The sequence below is a fragment of the Pieris napi genome, chromosome 11 (genome assembly GCF_905475465.1).
Source record: "Pieris napi chromosome 11, ilPieNapi1.2, whole genome shotgun sequence".
Classification (NCBI taxonomy): Eukaryota; Metazoa; Arthropoda; class Insecta; order Lepidoptera; family Pieridae; genus Pieris; species Pieris napi.
This window is the reverse complement of record NC_062244.1, coordinates 9,992,634-10,012,500: the sequence shown is the minus strand read 5'-3', so window position 1 is coordinate 10,012,500 and position 19,867 is coordinate 9,992,634. Positions and strand designations below refer to the sequence as shown.

General features: G+C 31.4%; 5 protein-coding genes across 16 annotated transcripts in view; 2 read left to right on the top strand and 3 right to left on the bottom strand.

Annotated features, from left to right (window-relative positions):
* Positions 1-936, bottom strand: part of LOC125053889 (stress response protein NST1-like) — a 3,766-nt gene extending 2,830 nt beyond the window's left edge. Inside the window, exon 1 of the mRNA XM_047655497.1 lies at positions 240-936. Within this exon, the coding sequence (XP_047511453.1) occupies positions 240-797 (558 nt within the window). The 5' untranslated portion in view covers positions 798-936. The remainder of the gene's footprint in view (positions 1-239) is intronic.
* Positions 937-2,036: 1,100 nt separating this feature from the next.
* On the bottom strand, positions 2,037-6,034 carry LOC125053645 (proteasome activator complex subunit 3). 4 transcript variants are annotated; one of them, XM_047655110.1, is made up of 5 exons: positions 5,881-6,034; positions 4,970-5,107; positions 4,506-4,724; positions 3,807-4,022; positions 2,037-3,303 (listed from the first exon to the last, which is right to left on the bottom strand). In XM_047655110.1, exons 1-5 carry the CDS (start codon positions 5,908-5,910, stop codon positions 3,160-3,162), a joined length of 747 nt encoding a protein of 248 aa, XP_047511066.1. In that variant the 5' UTR covers positions 5,911-6,034; the 3' UTR covers positions 2,037-3,159. The 4 variants fall into 4 exon arrangements, with proteins under 4 accessions (XP_047511066.1, XP_047511067.1, XP_047511069.1 ...); XM_047655111.1 differs by having other exon boundaries at positions 4,970-5,101; positions 5,881-6,027; XM_047655113.1 differs by lacking the exon at positions 5,881-6,034 and adding an exon at positions 5,459-5,668 and having other exon boundaries at positions 4,970-5,101.
* A 1,161-nt stretch (positions 6,035-7,195) lies between these two features.
* LOC125053641 (histidine protein methyltransferase 1 homolog) lies at positions 7,196-8,787 on the top strand. 6 transcript variants are annotated; one of them, XM_047655098.1, is made up of 5 exons: positions 7,196-7,309; positions 7,564-7,652; positions 7,809-8,033; positions 8,130-8,290; positions 8,384-8,787. In XM_047655098.1, the coding sequence occupies exons 2-5, from the start codon at positions 7,598-7,600 to the stop codon at positions 8,780-8,782; spliced, it is 840 nt and encodes a 279-aa protein (XP_047511054.1). In that variant the 5' UTR covers positions 7,196-7,309; positions 7,564-7,597; the 3' UTR covers positions 8,783-8,787. The 6 variants fall into 6 exon arrangements, with proteins under 6 accessions (XP_047511054.1, XP_047511052.1, XP_047511055.1 ...); XM_047655096.1 differs by having other exon boundaries at positions 7,278-7,359; XM_047655099.1 differs by lacking the exon at positions 7,196-7,309 and adding an exon at positions 7,330-7,348.
* On the bottom strand, positions 8,778-10,532 carry LOC125053643 (pyridoxine/pyridoxamine 5'-phosphate oxidase-like). Of its 4 annotated transcripts, none has more exons than XM_047655104.1 (6): positions 10,412-10,532; positions 10,092-10,238; positions 9,864-10,020; positions 9,683-9,782; positions 9,354-9,613; positions 8,778-9,139 (listed from the first exon to the last, which is right to left on the bottom strand). In XM_047655104.1, the coding sequence occupies exons 2-6, from the start codon at positions 10,162-10,164 to the stop codon at positions 8,974-8,976; spliced, it is 756 nt and encodes a 251-aa protein (XP_047511060.1). In that variant the 5' UTR covers positions 10,165-10,238; positions 10,412-10,532; the 3' UTR covers positions 8,778-8,973. The 4 variants fall into 4 exon arrangements, with proteins under 4 accessions (XP_047511060.1, XP_047511061.1, XP_047511058.1 ...); XM_047655105.1 differs by having other exon boundaries at positions 10,092-10,226; XM_047655102.1 differs by having other exon boundaries at positions 10,092-10,178.
* Positions 10,533-12,834: 2,302 nt separating this feature from the next.
* On the top strand, positions 12,835-15,374 carry LOC125053642 (signal recognition particle receptor subunit beta). Its single transcript, XM_047655101.1, has 5 exons — positions 12,835-13,077; positions 13,216-13,382; positions 13,703-13,842; positions 14,329-14,460; positions 15,052-15,374. The coding sequence occupies exons 1-5, from the start codon at positions 12,969-12,971 to the stop codon at positions 15,257-15,259; spliced, it is 756 nt and encodes a 251-aa protein (XP_047511057.1). The 5' UTR covers positions 12,835-12,968; the 3' UTR covers positions 15,260-15,374.
* Positions 15,375-19,867: the final 4,493 nt, after the last annotated feature.

Genomic DNA, 19,867 nt, shown 5'->3' with positions numbered 1-19,867 from the left:
GTTTTTACACGACCGTGAATACGTTGATTTCGTTGAAGTATGATAAATTCTACTGATGATACTCTTAATTACGATATAAAATTACGCCCCCAAGTCTTTTGAATTGATTTTCACACTTTTGAAATAATATAAACGAGGCTCTAGAATCTAGATGTAATCAGCCAAGTATAATAGGTATATTGCATGGGTATAACCGATAAATAATAAAAAAATGACCATAATTTACAAAATATTCTTACCTCCTGCTCTTTTCGTTCGACCCACTGCCTAAACGCTTCCTGCTTCCTCTTTTCATTTTGCTCCCGTTCCTCCTTAGCTGTTGTAGTTGTCGATAAGGACACAACTGACAACCTGAAAGTATCAGCCCCATCCCCATCTCTGTACGTACGATCGAATCTTGGCGTTTCCTCATCTATATCTTTCCCAATATCTTGTGTAAGCCGACATGACTTTCTTTTAATACTGCTAGAGGACGCACTTGACAGCCGCCCCGTCAAAAATGGCGTAGAGTTGCTCCTATATGAGCTATGAGGGTGCGGAGTGACGTCATCAACGCAGGATGAATCCGTCTGGAGTGACGTCACAGAATGAGATGCCTCTACCGTCTCGATGTAAATAGCCGGATTTATGTAACGAGTTTTACTACGTTTGGATGCTACGGACTCTGAATCGCTGTGGTACTGAATGTTCTCACCAGCTCCGTCGAAGACATGGTTAGAATTCTTCGGAGATAAATCGTAGCTGGACTTATGTCTGGCGCTATCACCAAAATCACCCTTTTGGATATCACTCGCCATTATTCATTATATTAGGTAAAAATAACTATGTAAAATATTCCACTTTCCAAAAATATAGCGACTTGTCAAGATAATTGACTGTTTGTCAAACGAATTATTTTCGAATTTCATTCCTTTGTCAGCCAGGTGGATTTTTTTAAACTTGAGATTATATTCTTTTGTATGGTATATTTATAAGAAAATATATTTTACAATATTAAAACGCGTATCAAGATTTGAAACTTAAAATATGTCATTATAAAATTGTGATTAGCGCCTTTACGTATTTTAGCTTCAATATAAAGCGCAGTTTCAGCAAAAAACAATTATCAGGGCCTTATCATACTAGCGGTGTGCGAGCGGCTTTGGGGCGGAGCGGGCACGACGCGGCTGCGCAGCGAGGACGTCGCGCACGCGTGGCGGATATGAAACGTTTTCGTCGCGTGTTCGCAGCGAGTTAACGGCGTACAATACACTCAGTTACAAAATGGATTTTCAACAATACACAAAATTGTTCGTAAATCAAGTTAATATTAAAAACTTGTTTCATATTTGTATGCCACCCAAGAAAACAGAAAACTGGGAAAACATTAGCAAAGGCTTTCTAGAAAATGCTGATTTTCCTAATTGCATAGGTGCAGTGCAAACATATTAGGATGATAAAGCCGTGTCATAGCGGCGCTCTATATTTTAAGTACAAAATGTATTTCTCTATGAATTTGCTAGCCGCCTGTGACTGCAACTACAAGTACATTTTTGTTGATGTCGATTCATATGGAAAAAGTTCTTTGACGTTATTTGACAGAAGCCAATTGAGAATTAATATAGAATCAAATCGTTTAAATATCCCACAATTGAAACAAACAACAAACAAAAAAAAACAATCTCGCTTGTTGTGCAATTCGTGTCTCGTTACGAACTGATGTGAGGCGGGGCGAACAGACTGGCGTTTCTACGAGACTGTACAAAATGGTGTCCACGCTGCTATTCGCGGCGGTCTCGCTGCGCGTCCGCAACGAATTCGCTACGCATGCGCGGCTTAGCCGCGACGGATTCGCTGCGCGCCAGTCCCGCCCCGCGGCCGCTCTCAATCCGCTAGTATGATAAGGCCCTAATTGTTGCAAAAGTATCCATTCCATTTGGCGAAACCAAAAAAATCTCAGTTGTTTGCTTGTTTTAAATTAGGACATCAACTATGATAATAGTATAGAAACTACCCCATAATATATAATGTCGCCATCTAGTTATTAAAAGTAAAAATAGCGTGAAATACATTTATTCAATTAAAATCTTAACTATGGAACATGAGTTTTATAAAAATTGAATTATTAGACTATGTACAAATGAAAGATATTTGACATCTGATAACACAATTTTATTATAATTTACAACGAATAAACGCGTAATTATTATATTGGGCACCCGAGTCTTGTATACCACAATGTATCACCAATCTAGTGTCAATGTTCAAAAAATTTGCAAACACATTTTCGGAAGTAGTTTCCATTTCGATAAACGGTCCTAGAATATTAAAGTTATCCTAATATTACATAAACAATGGGGTTTTTTACAATACTTATCATGTTATAACTATTAATACTTATATATTGTCAAATGTATCGACTATAACTAAGCAAATTGTTATGTACAATTTCCGGTAAAGTAGGGCATTGGTAATAATTTTATAATTCGTAATAGTTGCTCTCTTGCAAGTTGTAGATTTTACTATAGCAGTAACTTTGTCTAAAACTACGAATCTACGACCCGTAGCGGTTACAAATCGTGGTTAAAGCGAACAAACATGGTAACCGGTCGATAAAAATGTCGATATACACCTTTATTGAGTTAAATATCATGATAAATATTGTGTCAATACCTTATTGTACAACTTACGTCGAAACTACTTGGTAAGATGGCTATAGATTTGAATGATCAGCAACAATCTTATTTTCAATCCACTAGAGGCGGAAATATAGATTATTAAATGCTGGTATTAGTTAATTTAAGTAATCTCAATTTGTGGATGTAGTATATGCAACCTTAAAATAAAGGCGGATTTTTCCTAATTATGTAATTGAGGTTTAGTTGATCAAACTACATATCATGCTCAAATTGATAGACACTCTAATTTTACTTTTTGTATTTTTGGCGCAAAACAAATCGTATCGATATAGTATCGTAATGAACTCGAATTAGTACTCGTAAATGAATGAATATGTGAAGGTAGTAAAATAAATAAATGTATGAAGGTAGTACTAATATTCGTCAAATTTACTTTTGTGCATAAAAATATCTAAGAGATGAACGGATATTTTAATTCAAAGATCTAGTGAATAAAAAACAAGATAGATTATTTATACGGTAGCCATGTATTGAGATTATTCTAATATAATGTTTCGGCATTCGACGAACGCGGCTTTTTGATTTTTTCCAGGTTTTTGATGACAATGTCGTGTAACGAACAGTATCGGTTGCGAATCTCGCACATCACCAGCCACAATGAGATGTATTCTTTTTCATCTAATTCCTGAAAAACATTTCTTATTATATTAACACATAAAATTACCCTTGCTGGAAGCATTCTCCAGGAAGTCTAGTACATAATACATATAACAAAATGACTGAAATATTGAAACTGTTATTTTTCACCTATGAAAATTAAATACTATGTACTCTGAGTACATAATTTTTAAATATTATGTACTCTTTAAATATACAAAATTTGGTAACTGCATTAGCCATCAGAATATAATATATATATCGAGGTGACGGGTGTTTAAGCAGTGCCCCGATTTTATACAAATCACTTCAGTAGTTTAAGCTACCAACTATGAAATTAATATTATAATTATTTGTCTGATGACTCATATCTCAATTGCATAGTGAATTACATATTTATTAACAAAATTGAAAAAAAAATAGTTTTATAATAGTATACAAATTTTAATAAATCATTAAAACATGAATTTTGTTTAACATTCTATACTTTATTATTTATATTTCAAATATAAATTACTTCAACAAACTTACTTCAACAGCTCTTCTATAATCCTCAATATGTGGATATTTGGCAACTTTTGATACAATTTTCGCTCTTGAAATGAAGTATCTTGAGATTTGATCAAAGAATGCTGCAGCTTCCGATTCAACAGACTGAACCTCAGCCAATGTATCTTCTTGTATTGACACACCAAAATTGTTGCCATCCTCTATTTTAGGAATCATGAATGAAATCCACATTTTTAGCTGGAAAATTAATCAATTTAAATTAATTTATAACTATAGTTATCAATTGTGTCCACAGCCAAGAAACAACATTGTTTATTAAAAAGTTTAATATTTAATCAATATACACATATATGTCTAAAAAAACAATAGAATAGTTAAACGTAATTCTACACAAAAAAAAAGAGTTATGAATTTATCCGTCACATAGGAAATTTTAGATGATTTTTTTAAAGTATTTGTTTGGTGACCTCAATAAAGGAAATTGCTTTTATAATATCAATAAAAAATGTCCAACCCGTCACATAAAGGTTAATCATAGTTCTGTCTTTTAAGAACATACATTTCAATTACTCAAGAATGCTTCAGTTTTATTTTAAATATGTTAAAAGATGAATACTGATAAATATGAGTCCTAAAATCCTTCCAATAACTATATGAAGCAACATATTTTACCTTATAAAGAGTAGGTATTGTATATTATACTCATATACTAAAACTAACCAGATTAGAATCCTCAATAAGCTCTCTTATGTGAGGTTTGACAAGGTGAATAAGGTCACTAAGAGGTTTATTACATGGGACACTTCCATTTGGCAGAGCAAACACCCGTGTGCCTTCTAACGTTGTATTGCTTGACATCTCAGACGAATCTCGTCTAGCTCTTTTAGCGTTTGGTTCATTAACTGCTTGTATTGGCGGTGGAACTGGAATGTTTAAATCCTGAAATTGTGAATTGAATTTTTATAAAATTCTTTGAGATATACCAACAAAACAATTAATGTTTTAGGTTGGATCTAATCTTGTCTAATAGCAAATTATAAACGAAGGTTCAAACCTTTCAGTTATTTGGTGTAGGTTTACTCTCTGTCTACTTTGAGAAAATTTACATTAGAAATTATGATCCTGCAATATGAATGCTGAATCCTGCATTTAAAATATCAAGTTTTATGAATAAATTAATTTACCTGATGGACATCTACTAATTCTCTATTCAGGAAGTTAGGTGTTTCTAACAGCTCATTCAGCTTTACTATCTTTTCTGGAAATCCTTTAATAATAAGGTGCTCTGCCTTCTGTTTAAGTGAATCTTTGTAATCCTGAACCTGAAAATTTTATAGCATTACAAAGCTAATACATCATTGACTTGACTTCAAATTTTTTCAGGTCAACGCCATGTATATTTTTTTTAAACATAATATAATGTTAAAGGCTTTGTTATACGTAGGCATGCCATCGCGATCATCCCATGGCCGCACTAGAGGTTAGGTCGTAACTGCACGAATGCACATAACTTGTGAAATACGACTTCTTGAACGAAAAATCAATGTATTATAACGCTATTTTCATTAAAGTATCCATTAGAGATGTTAGGTTTATATCAAGTAAAAATTGTACATTAAAAATCGTAGAATTAAGTCATGAAATAGAATTTTGTAATATAATAAACAGATTACCTTTTTTGCCACGTCGGTCATGGTGTTAAAATTTAAATTCAACTGAATATAACACTATCCCCTTTTATAGTACACCAAAATTGCAAATTAACTTAAACTAAGTTACAAATACTCATGTAGCAATTAGCACGATTCAAGAAACAAATTTGTCGTGAAGCGATGAACGATGCTTAATTTGAATGAGTGATCCGTGAACTATAAAATGTAAATGCAGCAGAATAATAAGAAAAAACACGAAGTGACCACACTGATCTTAGAATGGAATACGTACGTTCAGTAATCACAACCAATGACCATATTACTCGTCGATGATGTTGATAAGTCAAAAGTGACAACCACTGTGACAACTAAACCAAAGTAGTTGTGATTAAATCGTTAGAAAATGATTCTATTTATACTCAATAAATAATTAAATTTATTACCACTTGATTAATAACATGATTGGATTCCATCTTACTCTTTGAGAAAAGTCTTAGAAAACGTCGGTGGATATTTCCTGAGCATGAACTGATAGGATTAAGAATATTTTTGTTACTTTAAAATTTCTGGAATGTCATTTTATATATTGACAATCTTTAGTAGTCACAGGTAATAAAGAAAACTACATGTTATAATAACTTCTCAGCAGGCACAGAATAGGTGCACAGACTACACAATATTCATATTTACTTTTATTTTATAATCTACGTAAAATCAACAATAATATAACTTAAAGCCAAATAGAGATCTGGCAAACCGTGCCAGAGCCATAAAGGGAAAAAAAATAGAGAGATATCCATTCTTAATACCGGATGTCAATATCCAATTTATTTTTTACTTACGGGAGTCAGACTGAGCGTTAAATCACTATACGATTCATAACCTTTACCTCTTAGAATAAGAACTTAAGCATATAAACCATATAAAAAGCAAGAGAAATGAAAGAAAAGAAAGGGATCTGCCTATTTCGTTAAATGAATTTGACACCTTATTCATATTCATGTCCTTGGTCTACCCACTTATCAAATAAATATTTTGGTTGCTTAACTTATCTAACTTTTGTACTAAATTAAGTTTTACATTACAATCTTAAGACATTTTTATAGAATATAAATGAGACTTGCAAAAACACATGTTAAAAAGCAAACGAATAACAAGCTCAACAATCGAATGTTCAGCTTGAGTTACATTCGAGAAATGTATTTCTTCACTTGTATTCTCGTAGTCGTAGTGTCAGTCTGAGACACTATTTAAGTATGAGCCAATTTGAAATTTCACCCCAGACAAAAAAGGCCCGGAGGCACCGACGTTTCCTAACGGATCCGGATTATCATTGGATATAGGAAAGTTAGCTATTGTTATTGAACAATAGCTAACTTCAAATTAAACACCGCCCGCGCGGCAAAGAAAAGTCAAAATCAGATAAGGGTAAAAAACCACCTTCATAGGCGATTGTCCACCCCGCGATGTCCGAGTCTCGCACGTCCTTGCGCTTGTTGCGGGAAAACGCCCATTCCGGCCAAGCTACGCTCGCAACAGCCCCTACTGCTGCTACAGCAGGCAAACAGCGAGATTTCATAAAAAAATAATATTATCACTTTATAGATTCGTTAAATGACCACAGACAAGAATAGAACGAGTTTTATACGGTTCCCAGTCCTCTCATTCTTTTTAGATTTTTATTGTGATATATTGGTTATGGTACCGGTAATTATTATTCTGTGTTTACCAGGCCATAAAACTAAAAAAATGTTCTGCTTCTGTGTTAACTGTTAAGACTCATCAGTCATCACTCAACTGAGTACTAACTTGAGACTTCACAGTTCACAGGTCACGTTCACACTTCACTACTATCTACAAGGGTCAAGGAAGGTATACACTATACATAGTTCGCATTCAGCACTGTATCCGGTGAATAAAAACATGCATGTAAAAACTAAAAACCATTTGTAGTGTAGACTAGATAATTAATTTATAATTTTAGAGAAAATCTCCTCATGCGGAATCGTAGTATTATAAAACTATTATTCTAAATAACCAAAATTGTTTATTTTTTTAAGACCTGTACCTTACTGTATTTATAACATAACTCCTAACTTTTTTCAACAAAGCGAAATTATTTTTAGTTCCTAAATTATAACGTGGAACAAAGTTAATACAATGGCCTCATTTAAATTCAACTTCAACGGAACAGATGAAGCTGTCGATATGAAAGGTAAATGTTATGACAGATGTATTATTTAAATAATCAGTAGTCACCATGGTTTTCCATTTTTGAATATTTTAGTAAAATCTAAGTCTAATCTAAAAAACCTCTTGGTAAGTAATGTTCTTATCCCACCTAAATTTAACATTAACTCAATCATTTCAGAAAATACAGAAATTGAATGGTTGCAATGTGAACAGGTTGAGCTCACCAACCAGCATAATAATTTAGAAACTATAGCAAAACAAGCAAGAATGTTTATGTGTGGTGATGTGGAGATAGGTCATGTTTTTACAAACCAGTTGTCTATTGAAATTGGTCAAAGCAAAAAAAATGCTGTGGAGTTAGCTGAAAAAGAACACAGTGATTTAATTACTGGAAAGTATGAAGGTGGTGTATAATTTTATCTGAAACATTAATAAAACACATGTGTATAAATTTGTTATTTATAAGATTTTTGCAAAAAGATTTTATTATAATTTTCAGGTGGGTTAAAAATTTGGGAATGCACTTATGACCTTATTGAGTTTTTAGAGAATAATGATATTAACCTGGATAGTAAAAAAATATTAGATTTAGGTTGTGGAACAGGTATTCTGGGCATATATTCCTACCTCAAAAATGCCACAGTCACCTTTCAAGACTATGTAAGTAGTTACTAAATGAGCAGAGAGTGAAAGTAATTACAATAAGTGTAAATAGTATTCCTATGTTTATTAAGTATATCTATATTTTTTCAGAACAAAGAAGTATTGGAAAATATAACAATACCAAATTTATTACTTAACATTGAGGATGAAACTACAAGACAATCTGAAATAAAAAAATGTAATTTTTTTTCTGGTGATTGGAAGTCATTTAATGATTTTTTGTCTAATGATGAGAAATATGATGTAATACTTACATCTGAGACAATATATAATCTAAATAACTATGATAAGCTTATCAAACTATTTGAAACAAGGTTAAGTAAAAATGGTGTTATTTATGTAGCAGCGAAAACATATTATTTTGGTGTTGGCGGTGGAACAAGACAATTTGAAAAGGCAATAGAAAACTCAGGGACATTAAAATCGGAAGTTGTATGGAAAACAACATCTGGAATACAAAGAGAGATAATTAAAATATATAAAATTTAAATTAATTTTTGTTTATATTAAAACATCAATTGAAACATAGTTCTCTATAAAAAATGGAAGACAATATTTTTTATTCTTACACTTAAACAGTAACCTGTTTTTAAACAGGTACACACCTCTTACTCAATGGTATCTATTGAGTAAAAAAGGTGTGTAAGTATCTAAAAGCATGATACATTATTCATAAATATTTAAGGTGAAAGTCTTTCATAAACCCAACCATCTTCTCCTTCATGCAAAATCTTGTTATCAGGCACTTCATCATTTTTTGGCTTTCTAAATTTAATTCTATCATGAAGGCGATCTCTTTGACCTTGCCAAAACTCAACAGCTCTTGGACGTATTATGTAACCACCCCTATAATAAATAATAGTAAAGTTATTTATATAATTTGAAGTTCCTATAAACAAATGTGTTGATCAAGCCAACATAATTGTAAATATTTCACTTTTTATACCAAAAATATTAAATCACACATATTTAAATTGATTTCAGGATACCATTTGAATTTACAGATGAAGTAATTATTGTTAAGGAATTGTGCTTTTTATTTATATAAATACAAACTCACCAAAACTCTGGTTTTGGAACTTCTTGATTAGGAATCATATATTTTGCCTCCAGTATACTTTCTCTCTCACAAAGAATATCTCTTGACTCAATGGGAGTACTCTGATAGCTAGTACAGGCTGCAATCTGACTAGGCACAGGCCGTGAATGGAAATATGTTGTAGATTCCTCTTCAGACAACTTTTCAACATGGCCTTCAATTCTCACAGATCTATTAAGAACTTCCCAGTAAAATGTTGCAGCTACATTTGGATTTTCTTCCTAAGAAGGAATTTAGACAATTTAATATTGCATTTTATATTCATATATTTCAATTATTATTTTCTTTACCATTTCCTTAGCTTTTCTACTTCCATGATTTGTAAAAAACTTGAAACCATCCTTGCCATATCCTTTGCACAACACAAACCTTGCTGATGGGAAGCAATCTCTAAGTAGATACAAATAATTTGTTAATAGAGAACAGCATACTGCATAATACACACAAATAAGCACTTTCAATAAAACATACTTAGTAGCAGTTGCTAAACACATTGCATTTGGTTCTAGAATTTCTTTTCTAGTACAGGCTTCTTCAAACCATGCTTTAAACTGTCCAAATGGCTCCTTAGATACTAAATGCTTTTCCAAAAATGTTTCATCTTTATCCTTGTATCTAATTCTCATACCTAAACAATTATGCAATCAAGTAAAAATTTATAAAAAAATATATAAAAAGTTTAGGGTTAGTTTAGCTTACCTCCAATATCAATACTCATTTTCCTCAAGTTTTTAGTTGTGCTCAAAAAACAGATAGATCTATAGACACTCATTCAGTGTACACAATCTACGAAAAAGATAAGATAAACAGCGGCATTTTAAGACTAATTTGATTCTGAAATGACCTCTAAAAAATTATGTAAAGATTTGTCGCAATACATATACTTTAAAATGTGAAAATCCAGCACCAATGTTTAAATATTATGATAAATTATACAGAAGTAATAATAATTAGCAAGGTAGCAAAATAGTAAGTAATAGTAGTTAATGTTAAAGAATTAATCTAATAATTGAACTTACAGTAGTAAATCTACTAATACTGTAGCGCAATGTTTCTATCGTGTCACCTTGTTGGTTGTAACGATTAATTATTACACAATATTGTATAATGTTTTATACACGATTAAGAATTTATTGTAAAGCCCCATCCACACGCTTGACAAACAATGGCAAACAGCCAACAGCAAACAGCAAACACGGACGTGTGGATGGGTGTTTGTCGTTGTTTGCCTGTTTGTGTTTGTGTTGGGCAGTGTTCGGCATCGGTGTCGGTTTATCTTGCCAGATCAAAGGATGTTTGGCAAACAGTTTGCTACGTATCCACACGTTTGGCAGCGATCAGTATGCGCGCGAGCTTGCGGGAGGCGGACGTATTTACTTGCTACTAGGGATGGCGATTCTTTACGAAAAAGATCGATTCGAATCGTAGTCTAATGAATCGATTCACGAAAAAATCGAGGCCTACAAAATCGATTCTTAAAAAATCGATCTTTTTTTCAAGTTTGCGTTTACAATGTAAATTTGTATCAATTTTACTAAAAACAAGATTAATATTGCAATTAACGATATCTTATCAATAAAATCAGGGAATTCAAAAATAACAATTATTTTTATTACCGTATCAAACTATAAGATCAACTATAAAAAAAAAAAAAGTATTTATATACTGAATGTTTTTATTGATTGCAAAAAAGTAAAAAATAAGGTAAGAGTTAAAAGTTTCAATGATATTTTAAGTAATTAGTCACTAGTTTCGAGTAATATTCAAAATCCTATTAGGATTAGTTAGCATAATTTCTTAATGAATTTAAAAGAATATTTTATATGAAAGAATAGTTTAACATTTTATAAAAAAGTAACCTTTATATAAAAATAGCACCAAATGTGAATCGATTAATTAAGATACGAATTGCTTTAAAAATTGATATTTTTCGGAAAGAATCGCCATCCCTAGCCTGGCGATTACTTGATTAAAATAAAATTAGAGTAAAAGCGATAGTTTATTTTTAAAATGATAATGGGAGCTTTACTATTTTTTCTGTAAACAAGATGAATAATTTGATGCTTTGACGTTAAATAGATAATTGGACATAAAGTAATCGTGAATGAAGTATGAACACTTCCATCAATAAGAATTCCACATATTACTTATTTCAATGCTGATTATTCCTGTGTAAAAGTAAATTTAAATGATAATCACAACTAACAGAACAAACTGAAAATAATAGCGTCAAAGTAAAAAATAAGAAGCGCTTTACTAATTTACTTACCTACTCTCAATTAGTTATTATTTCGCAACAAACACTACATGAAAATCTGATGAAAATCAATCATGAAAATACTTATATTACGCTAATAACAGTATTCATTAAACGACAACAACAAATGAATAATGCAATATCAATCGTCACAGATTATAAATACATAAAGTCAAAGACTACAAACGTAACTTTTTTATTAAAGAGAGGCGAGTAAAGGATACTAAACATACAGCCATCTCGCGAGTTTATGAGTAGTTAACTCTTTAACCGGCAGCACTCTTATAATTCAGGCACATTCAACTAAATGCAAATAATTGTATGGTTTATACCAAAACAGAAAAAATCGAATGTCGATTTTCAAGGGTGATATATCGATTCAGTGAATCGACACAGTACTTCATATCGATTTAAAAAATCGATATTTTCTGCTCGAAAAATCGATTCTTCGATTAATCGATCTCAGATCGCCATCCCTACTTGCTACACTTTTTCGTTGGCGCGCAAAGCGTAAAAAATGTCTGATTGGAGCACCTACGATTCTGACATTTTTAAGTAACTTTTAAGTAAAATTAAAAAAAAACACGGCAAATTAAAGCCCAAATAATAGGTCTAAAGCCTTGTACGCTTTCTATGTATTTTAATCATCCACCATCGTCTTTGCTTTCTTCTTTTTTTCCTTTTTTCTTTTTCTTGCTTTAATTTATAATAAAAATATGTCAACCCGAAAGTAATAGCTGCCACAAGCTCGTCGTCCGCCATGTTTGGCGATTCGGAATGTTATGAACGTTCGCCAAGCATGTGGATGGCTGTTTGTGTTGGGTGATTGTGGTTGGTGTTTGGGACTTCGTTTGCTGTTTGCGGTGTTTGTGACAAACAGCCAGCGTGTGGATGCCCCATAAAATATATGATCAACTTCTGTCATTAAACATTAAAGTATATTATTTTGTTACAAGTTACAACCTGAAGAATTCTGTAATCTGTGAGAGTGTAGACTCAAGAGTCAAGACTGTAGACTGTAGAGTAGTTATAAATGATTCGTGAATGTTTAATGCATATAAATATTGGTTGAATGTGTGTTCATTGGCATTTGGCAAGCCCATTGACATATCAATGTGAAATGATAGCTGACATAAGACAAATTTTATGTTTTACGTCGACTGTCAAGTCGTCCAAGAAATTTAAGAATAATAATCGTAGGTAGTATACTACTGACGACTTTGAATTGTTGATTTCATTTTTAAACACTAATAAAAAAAATACTTTTATTAAGCTCTTGTTCATTGTTATAGAAATACATAGTTACTGTAGTAGTAATCATGGAGGCCGAATCGGAAGTAATTAAAGAGAAAATTCATACCGATCCTATTCTAAACGATCCACGATACATAACCTTATTAAGTGTGATATTGCTAGTTGTTACTTTAGGTAAGATATTAATAATTATGCATTACAGTCTATAAAAAACATAAACAAAATTTAGTATTTTTACACATACATATAAAATAATTTGATAATGATTTGATTTTATAGTAATCTTGTTATTTGAACATGTGGCACTTACAGTATTTTGGTGGTGTTTTTCGAGACGTCGGGCGCAGCGTAACTCTGTCTTACTTACTGGACTCTCAGATGTTGGAAAAACCCTTTTATTTGTAAGACTTGTTTATTCGCAATACAGACAAACATTTACTTCAATGAAAGCAAATGTTGAAGAGTACATCACATCTAATGTAAGTATAAGGTTTGGACACAATCTTCCTCAAACATACCAAACATAATGTCTTCTACTTACTTTCTAGTCTAGTGTCTCTCTTACTTTCTAGTAAAAAATATAATTATTCAATAATCTATCAAAAGTAAGCAGAAAAAATATGTCAAAAATGTAACCCCATAATATTTACCTTTCTTTTATCATCTTCAGCTACCTTATTATTCTAACTTTCAAAAATACCATACATACATATAATGTTATTTTACACCATGAAAAAAAACTCTTTAAGGTTTAATGGCTTTTAATGTTAATAAAGTATTTTTTACTGTTGTATTATAGAATACATTGAGATTAGTTGATCTTCCTGGGCAAGAGCGACTAAGAAATAAATTCTTTGATCAATTCAAGAATAGTGCAAAGGCTATTGTATATGTAGTTGATTCTGTCACAATTCAAAAGGAAATCAGAGATGTTGCAGAGTAAGTAAATCTTTTGGATAATATTTAGCAATATGTGTAAATTTTAAATACTGTTACTGTTATTTATAAAAATCAGTCTATTTGTACTCCTTAACTGCCTGCCTTTTGGGAATCTTTAAGCTGTATTGGTTTATAAATACCTCAATGGGCAGCTGGAATCACATATGCTCATCAGGTTGCTGAATGCTACTAATTGATGGCCAGTCAATGTGGCTTTAAAGAACAATGGTTTGTTGAGGACTATAACTGGGCTAAGACCAATTAGAAACTAAGTAAAGTAGATACACTGTATGAACAAAGAAGTAACATAATTTTATAGGGTTTCTTGGTAATTTAAAAAAAAAATTACACAGCAACACTTAAACATCCATTTGCATTGACTTACATTGACTCTCATACAACACAAAAAAACCCAGAGAAATAAATAAACTAATGAATGACATATAGCAATACAATCATTTATAAGAACATTTTCTTTTCTTGCAGATATCTTTATACAATTTTAGTGGATCCAGTGATTCAGAGCAACTGTCCCCCTTTACTAATTTTATGCAACAAACAAGATCAGCCAATGGCTAAAGGCAGTCAAGTTATCCGGAGCCTGCTCGAAAAGGAAATGTAAATATTGTTAACATGTAAATTTATTATAAGTACAACTAATATTCAAGCTTTGAGACAAAATTTCTTATACAAATTAAGACTTGATATATTATCTAGCCAATTTATAGAAAATTTTCTTGGGTAATTCTCCTAACTAGGTTTATGGGCAACTTTTTAATAAAAAGAGTGGTTGAATACATTTTCTATATCTAATCATAAAGAGTTGTAAGGAAATCATTAATGTGTCACATTAAATCTATAAATTAACAGCGTGTGACAGGCACAAATTCATTACTAAGTTGCCTATACATAAAAGTGATGAAGGAAACAGAAGCAAAAATCTTAGGCAAGGGTTATAGATAATTTATTTAACCAGATGCGCCTGTCTTGATCTTTTTTAAATTATACTTTTAATTTTTTGGCAATAAAGCAACGCATTTCATTTGCAATGTTTTCCTTCACTGTGTGACCAGGTATTCATTGTGCACATTATCCAAATCAAGGCAGTGCACCAATGGACATGGATATGTGATTGAATTAGGACAACACTATTCTTAAAAAAAAAATATGTCTGATCTTAAATAATAATACAAAAATTTATTTTCCCAGAAACTTAGTACGCGTTACGAAATCAAGTCAACTCCAAGCGACAGATTCATCTCAATCAAGCAACACGTACCTCGGGAAACTGGGCAAAGATTTTGAGTTTTCTCACTTGAGCTGTGCAGTTGAACTTATAGAATGTTCAGCCAGCACTGGGGATGATGACAATCCCACAGACATCAAACCTCTTCAAGATTGGATCTCACATCTGTAGAAATAGTGCTTTTTATATCTTCCTACGCTTCAAGACTTATTAGGCTATAATATTTACATGTGAAAATTTGCATTTATAACTATTTTTGCAATTATAATATATTTTTATAATAAAATGCCTCTTGTTATTTACCTGCTTATTTGTTACACACTAAACCAAGATTTTATATTCACTTTCGAATCTGGAAGTAGGGATGGACATTCTGCATAAAAAAACGATTTTTTATTAATCGATTATTTTTTTACATTGAATATTTATTAAAATAATCTATTTTAAAAAAAAAAGAATCGATTTTTTTTATTAATCTATTTTTTTCTAATTTTTGAGTTAATTTCAAAATAAACTCCCTAAATATTTTATTTTTCATGGTTTTTTTTAATTAAAAATAAACACTAGAAATTATAAACACAAATTAACGTTTAAGAATAATCAAAATCGAAATTAACTTAATCTCGTTTTGATAGATTTTGATAAATGCTGAGTGTATTCCTTTTCAGTAGCACATTGCAGTATCTTTGTTGTATTTTTAATTGTATGTAGTCTTGTGCTGCTGAATAAATTTATTTTACTTTTAAATTATAGTGTTCCATTCAAACTTGAGTTTTTGTAAAATTAACTGCTTTTATCATCCTTTTGTAAAATATTACAAAAAAACATCAATGTATCGAGTATATCAATACATCTTCAAAGAATCTGATTCAATGTATCGCATTGTAAACATCGTTGTGTATCCCTAACCCCTAATAGTTCGAGGTCCGGGTTATAAAAGACCAGACATAATGTCCGGAGGTGGCAGATAAAAAATCGATTATGATTGATTTTCAATTATAAAAATAATCGATTATTTTAAATATAAAAATCGCGTAAAAAAATCGATTTTTTTAATAATCGATTATTTTTTCACATCCCTATCTGGAAGTGATATTAAAATCTCAAACAATTCATCTGAATCAATTTACTAGTTAGGTACATATTATAATAATCAGAAAAATATAGTAGTCTATTAAATGAGTAATAGAGCTCAAATTGTTTTCTTGTCAGTCCATAGTCCACAGTTCACAAGTATTGAAAGGATTCTGTTGTAGGCTTTCGTTAAGCTAAACCCGTAACAACATTAAGCGTTCGAGTCATATATTTTAATGACTGAAATAGTAATCGGCATTTAAAAAAAGGCCTAGGGACTAGTCAAGATGCCTTAACAGTATTGTATGAAGAAAGTCGAAAACTAAGTTCATTAAGTATGAAAATCGCAGTTCGTGTGTGAAGTATGTATGTATTTGTAAATTAAAAATGGGTAAATTGTTTTAACAATTGGCAACGTTTTCGATCTAATATATATAATATGTATATTATTTTTAAACGAATCAATAGTGCATAAAATATTATATTATTTATCACATCAAAATCAATATTAATTTTCCCTTTGCCTTTTACCTTTCAATCTGTCATAAAACATATTTAAATACAACTGTAAAAGTATTTCTTTATTATAACTTTAAATTGATAATTCTAAATAGGGTTTCGGTATTCCAGGTGAACATTGACCCTACATTATCACAATGATAAAATAATTATGACGGCATGATTCTGCATATTTTTGAGATCCTTGCAAATACTAATTGTTACGTTTGCATATTCATATTTCGTCTATTGATAGTTTTGATTTATGGATTCTCAATATATAAAGATAAAAAGGGTTAATATAAGGGGAAAAATTAATAAGAATTTAGTCTTTTGTGTCGATGTATTTGGGTGCAAGGTGCATTAATGCATATTCATGATTTAGATCATTAACTATACAAAATGTACTCTCGATTAATCGGCAACTTGAGCGTTCTTTTTTCGTTCTTCTTTTAAAATTCTATTAAATAACTCTGAGTTCGTGAGTCTAATAGACTCATGAAAATTTTATTTTAGATGCAAAAATTTGAACGAAGATTGGCTGTGAAGACAAACTTTGTACCTTAAGAAAAACCTACGGGCTTTTGCAGGTTCGGGGAGGTATTGACGTCACAAGGCAGCAGGTGAATATCCTGTTCATAATTCCCACGTAAAAGGCTTACGTAGTAGCCTCCCACGGTCATCTAATTCATCGGTCCATTTCATTCACGCGATGACAATAGCCTGTGGTGCATTGAATGAGTACAATGAGTGTCAGTGTCATACTCCGCAAGATTTCAGTGCCATTGGTTTTGTTAACTAGATTTTTTTTAATTTATTCTAATATGCTTGCGTGAGAATCCTTCTAAAAGCTCTGTAGGTTTTTCGTAGCTGGTATAACATGTGTTATGAATATGGGTTTCAAAGAAATGTCCTATTTGCTCTTATTTCTAAATAAATTTCATTTAGACAAAATTTAAAATTATAACCCGTCGTAATTCACATAAAAATAATCATTATATAATTTATTTGAGACTATCCGCCGTATATAATATTTAGCTTGAATGATTTGAACAAATCATAATTAAACATGACAAAATATATTTTGTGGTTTTGAATTATTTGTCTTTTGAAGACTTGTGTTTTTGAGTTCAGTATCTACTACGAGCTATTAAATATATTCTACAATTTAAAGAAAATAATTAACTTAATTACAAGTTGTCTCTAATAGCAAAATCTTATAAAGTATTTTAGGTTGGCTTTACGTATAAAAACAAATGATGTCTTGAAAGTATTATCAAACCGGATCGATCAAATGTCACATATTAGCAATAAACATAAATATATGGTTCATTTGTTTGGAACTGATAGTGGACTGTGTGTGGTCGGTTAGGTGAATTTCAATATTTATCAACAAATGAAAACGTATTACTCCTGATATGGAACATGCAATCCCAATATATTGAATATTCATTCAATAATTCGCTGTGGTTTTATTTTACATGCACATCGTGTTATACAACCATAAAGCGGTTTATATTTTTTTGTAAACAAAACTAAATGTTTTAGATTCCGTAATACATGTTTATATTGGTGCAATTGTTTGATTAACATATTTATTACCTCAAACTCAAAATAACTTTATTCATATACGGCCAAAATTAATAATGTATCCTCAATCTATGATTATAACCAATCTTGGACTGATTCATATCTAAAGACCGATCTCCAATCTGCATGCCAATAAACATTTCTGCTATCCGATTGTTTATTTGACAAAAGATTGACAGCAATCTTTTGCGTGATCCTTGCCTCTCGACCGCGTTTCGTTCAATGCAATATGTTGTGTTCAAGCATACCAAAAGTTCGTGTTTTTGGAACGAAATAAAATAAGTAAGACTTAGGGTCTGTTTCACAATGTATGGATAAAGTAGCAAATAGCTATGCAACGTTTTGTTTGTTTTTTTGTTACGAACAAATAAAGTTACAAAATTCTATAGAAAAACATAGAACCTTTTTGCTGGTCATTTAATATTACTTGTAACGAAACGGGCTGTCATTTTCATATGGTATTATTGTTTGTTAGGTTATTGAGTATTTTAGTACATATTATTACAAATATAAATTTTCTCTGAGTTGTTTGTGTATGTTGTTTTTGTGATTCGAGGTTGGTTCTTTAACTTAAAAAAATGTCTACGCAAAAACGTGAAAGAAGCGTCAATTTCAGCCGGGAAGACGTTGACCTTCTAACTTCGCTTGTTGCTGACCATAAAAATATATTAGAAAATAAAAAGAGTGACTCAGTCACCTGGCAGGAGAAAGAGCAGTGCTGGAAGACGCTGGAGGCGCTGTTTAATAGCACAAGTGGGGTAAACTTTCGCAGTGCTAAAGTTTAAAGAGGGCTACAAGAAAAAAGTCTGCCTTGATACATGCTGAAACATATCGTACAGGAGGTGGCCCTAGTGCCTCTACTCCTCTTACCCCCTATCGAGGAAGAAGTCAAATATTGTTGTCTGTCGAAGGAAATTAAAGTCAATTGAAAGGAAGAGCTTCTAAATAAGAGAAAGCAATGGGCATTTAAAGATGAAGAAAGAGAACATAAAAGAGAATTCTGGGCCATAGAAAAAAATATATTGTTAAATAAATTAGAAAAATAATAGATTTTGTGCCTGGAGCGAGGATGTATTGCATTAAAAATTTGTATTTTTATTTAAATAAAAGCATTGAATTTTTATTTAATTTATCTCAAAAATGTTGTAATTTATAAAATATTATAGTAATAAAGCAAAATAATCACTTATAAGATTACTTCGCACACTTGTTGCAGTAGTTCAAAATGTTCATCTCGCATATCAATAGCAATATTGTGCAACACTGCACATGCCACTATCACGGCTTGTACACGAGATACTTGAAGCAAAACCTTTTCTGACAAACCGATTTTGGGGAACCGATTTTTTCCAAACACCATATTATGTCCTTTCCACCACATTTCTGCTTCGTATTTGAGATTCGCTATAAAGATGTTCTGCTGGAGTCTTGAGGTTTTGAAGTGGAGTTAGTAGGTAGAATCTTTAGTAACAAATATTTTTGGTTGTAGCTATATTTAAATTTTTTTTACAAAAGTTGATGAAAAGATGAAACCTGCAAGAAGTCATATATGATAGACATCACTTTGTGTAAAAGTGTCTCCAAAGCTTCTTTTGTTAACCTAAATCTAAATGTGAA

Bases quoted from the DNA above. Each gene is read 5' to 3' on its own strand.
- LOC125053642 (XM_047655101.1), top strand. From the start codon at position 12,969: ATGGAGGCCGAATCGGAAGTAATTAAAGAGAAAATTCATACCGATCCT. The intron at 13,078-13,215 runs GTAAGATATTAA...TGGCACTTACAG, and splicing joins ATTGCTAGTTGTTACTTTAG to TATTTTGGTGGTGTTTTTCG. The intron at 13,383-13,702 runs GTAAGTATAAGG...GTTGTATTATAG, and splicing joins AAGAGTACATCACATCTAAT to AATACATTGAGATTAGTTGA.
- LOC125053643 (XM_047655104.1), bottom strand. From the start codon at position 10,164: ATGAGTGTCTATAGATCTATCTGTTTTTTGAGCACAACTAAAAACTTG. The intron at 10,021-10,091 runs GTAAGCTAAACT...ATAATTGTTTAG, and splicing joins AATGAGTATTGATATTGGAG to GTATGAGAATTAGATACAAG. The intron at 9,614-9,682 runs GTAAAGAAAATA...ATTCCTTCTTAG, and splicing joins GTAGAAAAGCTAAGGAAATG to GAAGAAAATCCAAATGTAGC.
- LOC125053641 (XM_047655098.1), top strand. From the start codon at position 7,598: ATGGCCTCATTTAAATTCAACTTCAACGGAACAGATGAAGCTGTCGAT. The intron at 8,034-8,129 runs GTGGTGTATAAT...TATAATTTTCAG, and splicing joins AATTACTGGAAAGTATGAAG to GTGGGTTAAAAATTTGGGAA. The intron at 8,291-8,383 runs GTAAGTAGTTAC...ATATTTTTTCAG, and splicing joins CAGTCACCTTTCAAGACTAT to AACAAAGAAGTATTGGAAAA.
- LOC125053645 (XM_047655110.1), bottom strand. From the start codon at position 5,910: ATGGAATCCAATCATGTTATTAATCAAGTG. The intron at 5,108-5,880 runs GTAATAAATTTA...TAAAATTTTCAG, and splicing joins ATCATGTTATTAATCAAGTG to GTTCAGGATTACAAAGATTC. The intron at 3,304-3,806 runs GTAAGTTTGTTG...AATGTTTTTCAG, and splicing joins ATTATAGAAGAGCTGTTGAA to GAATTAGATGAAAAAGAATA.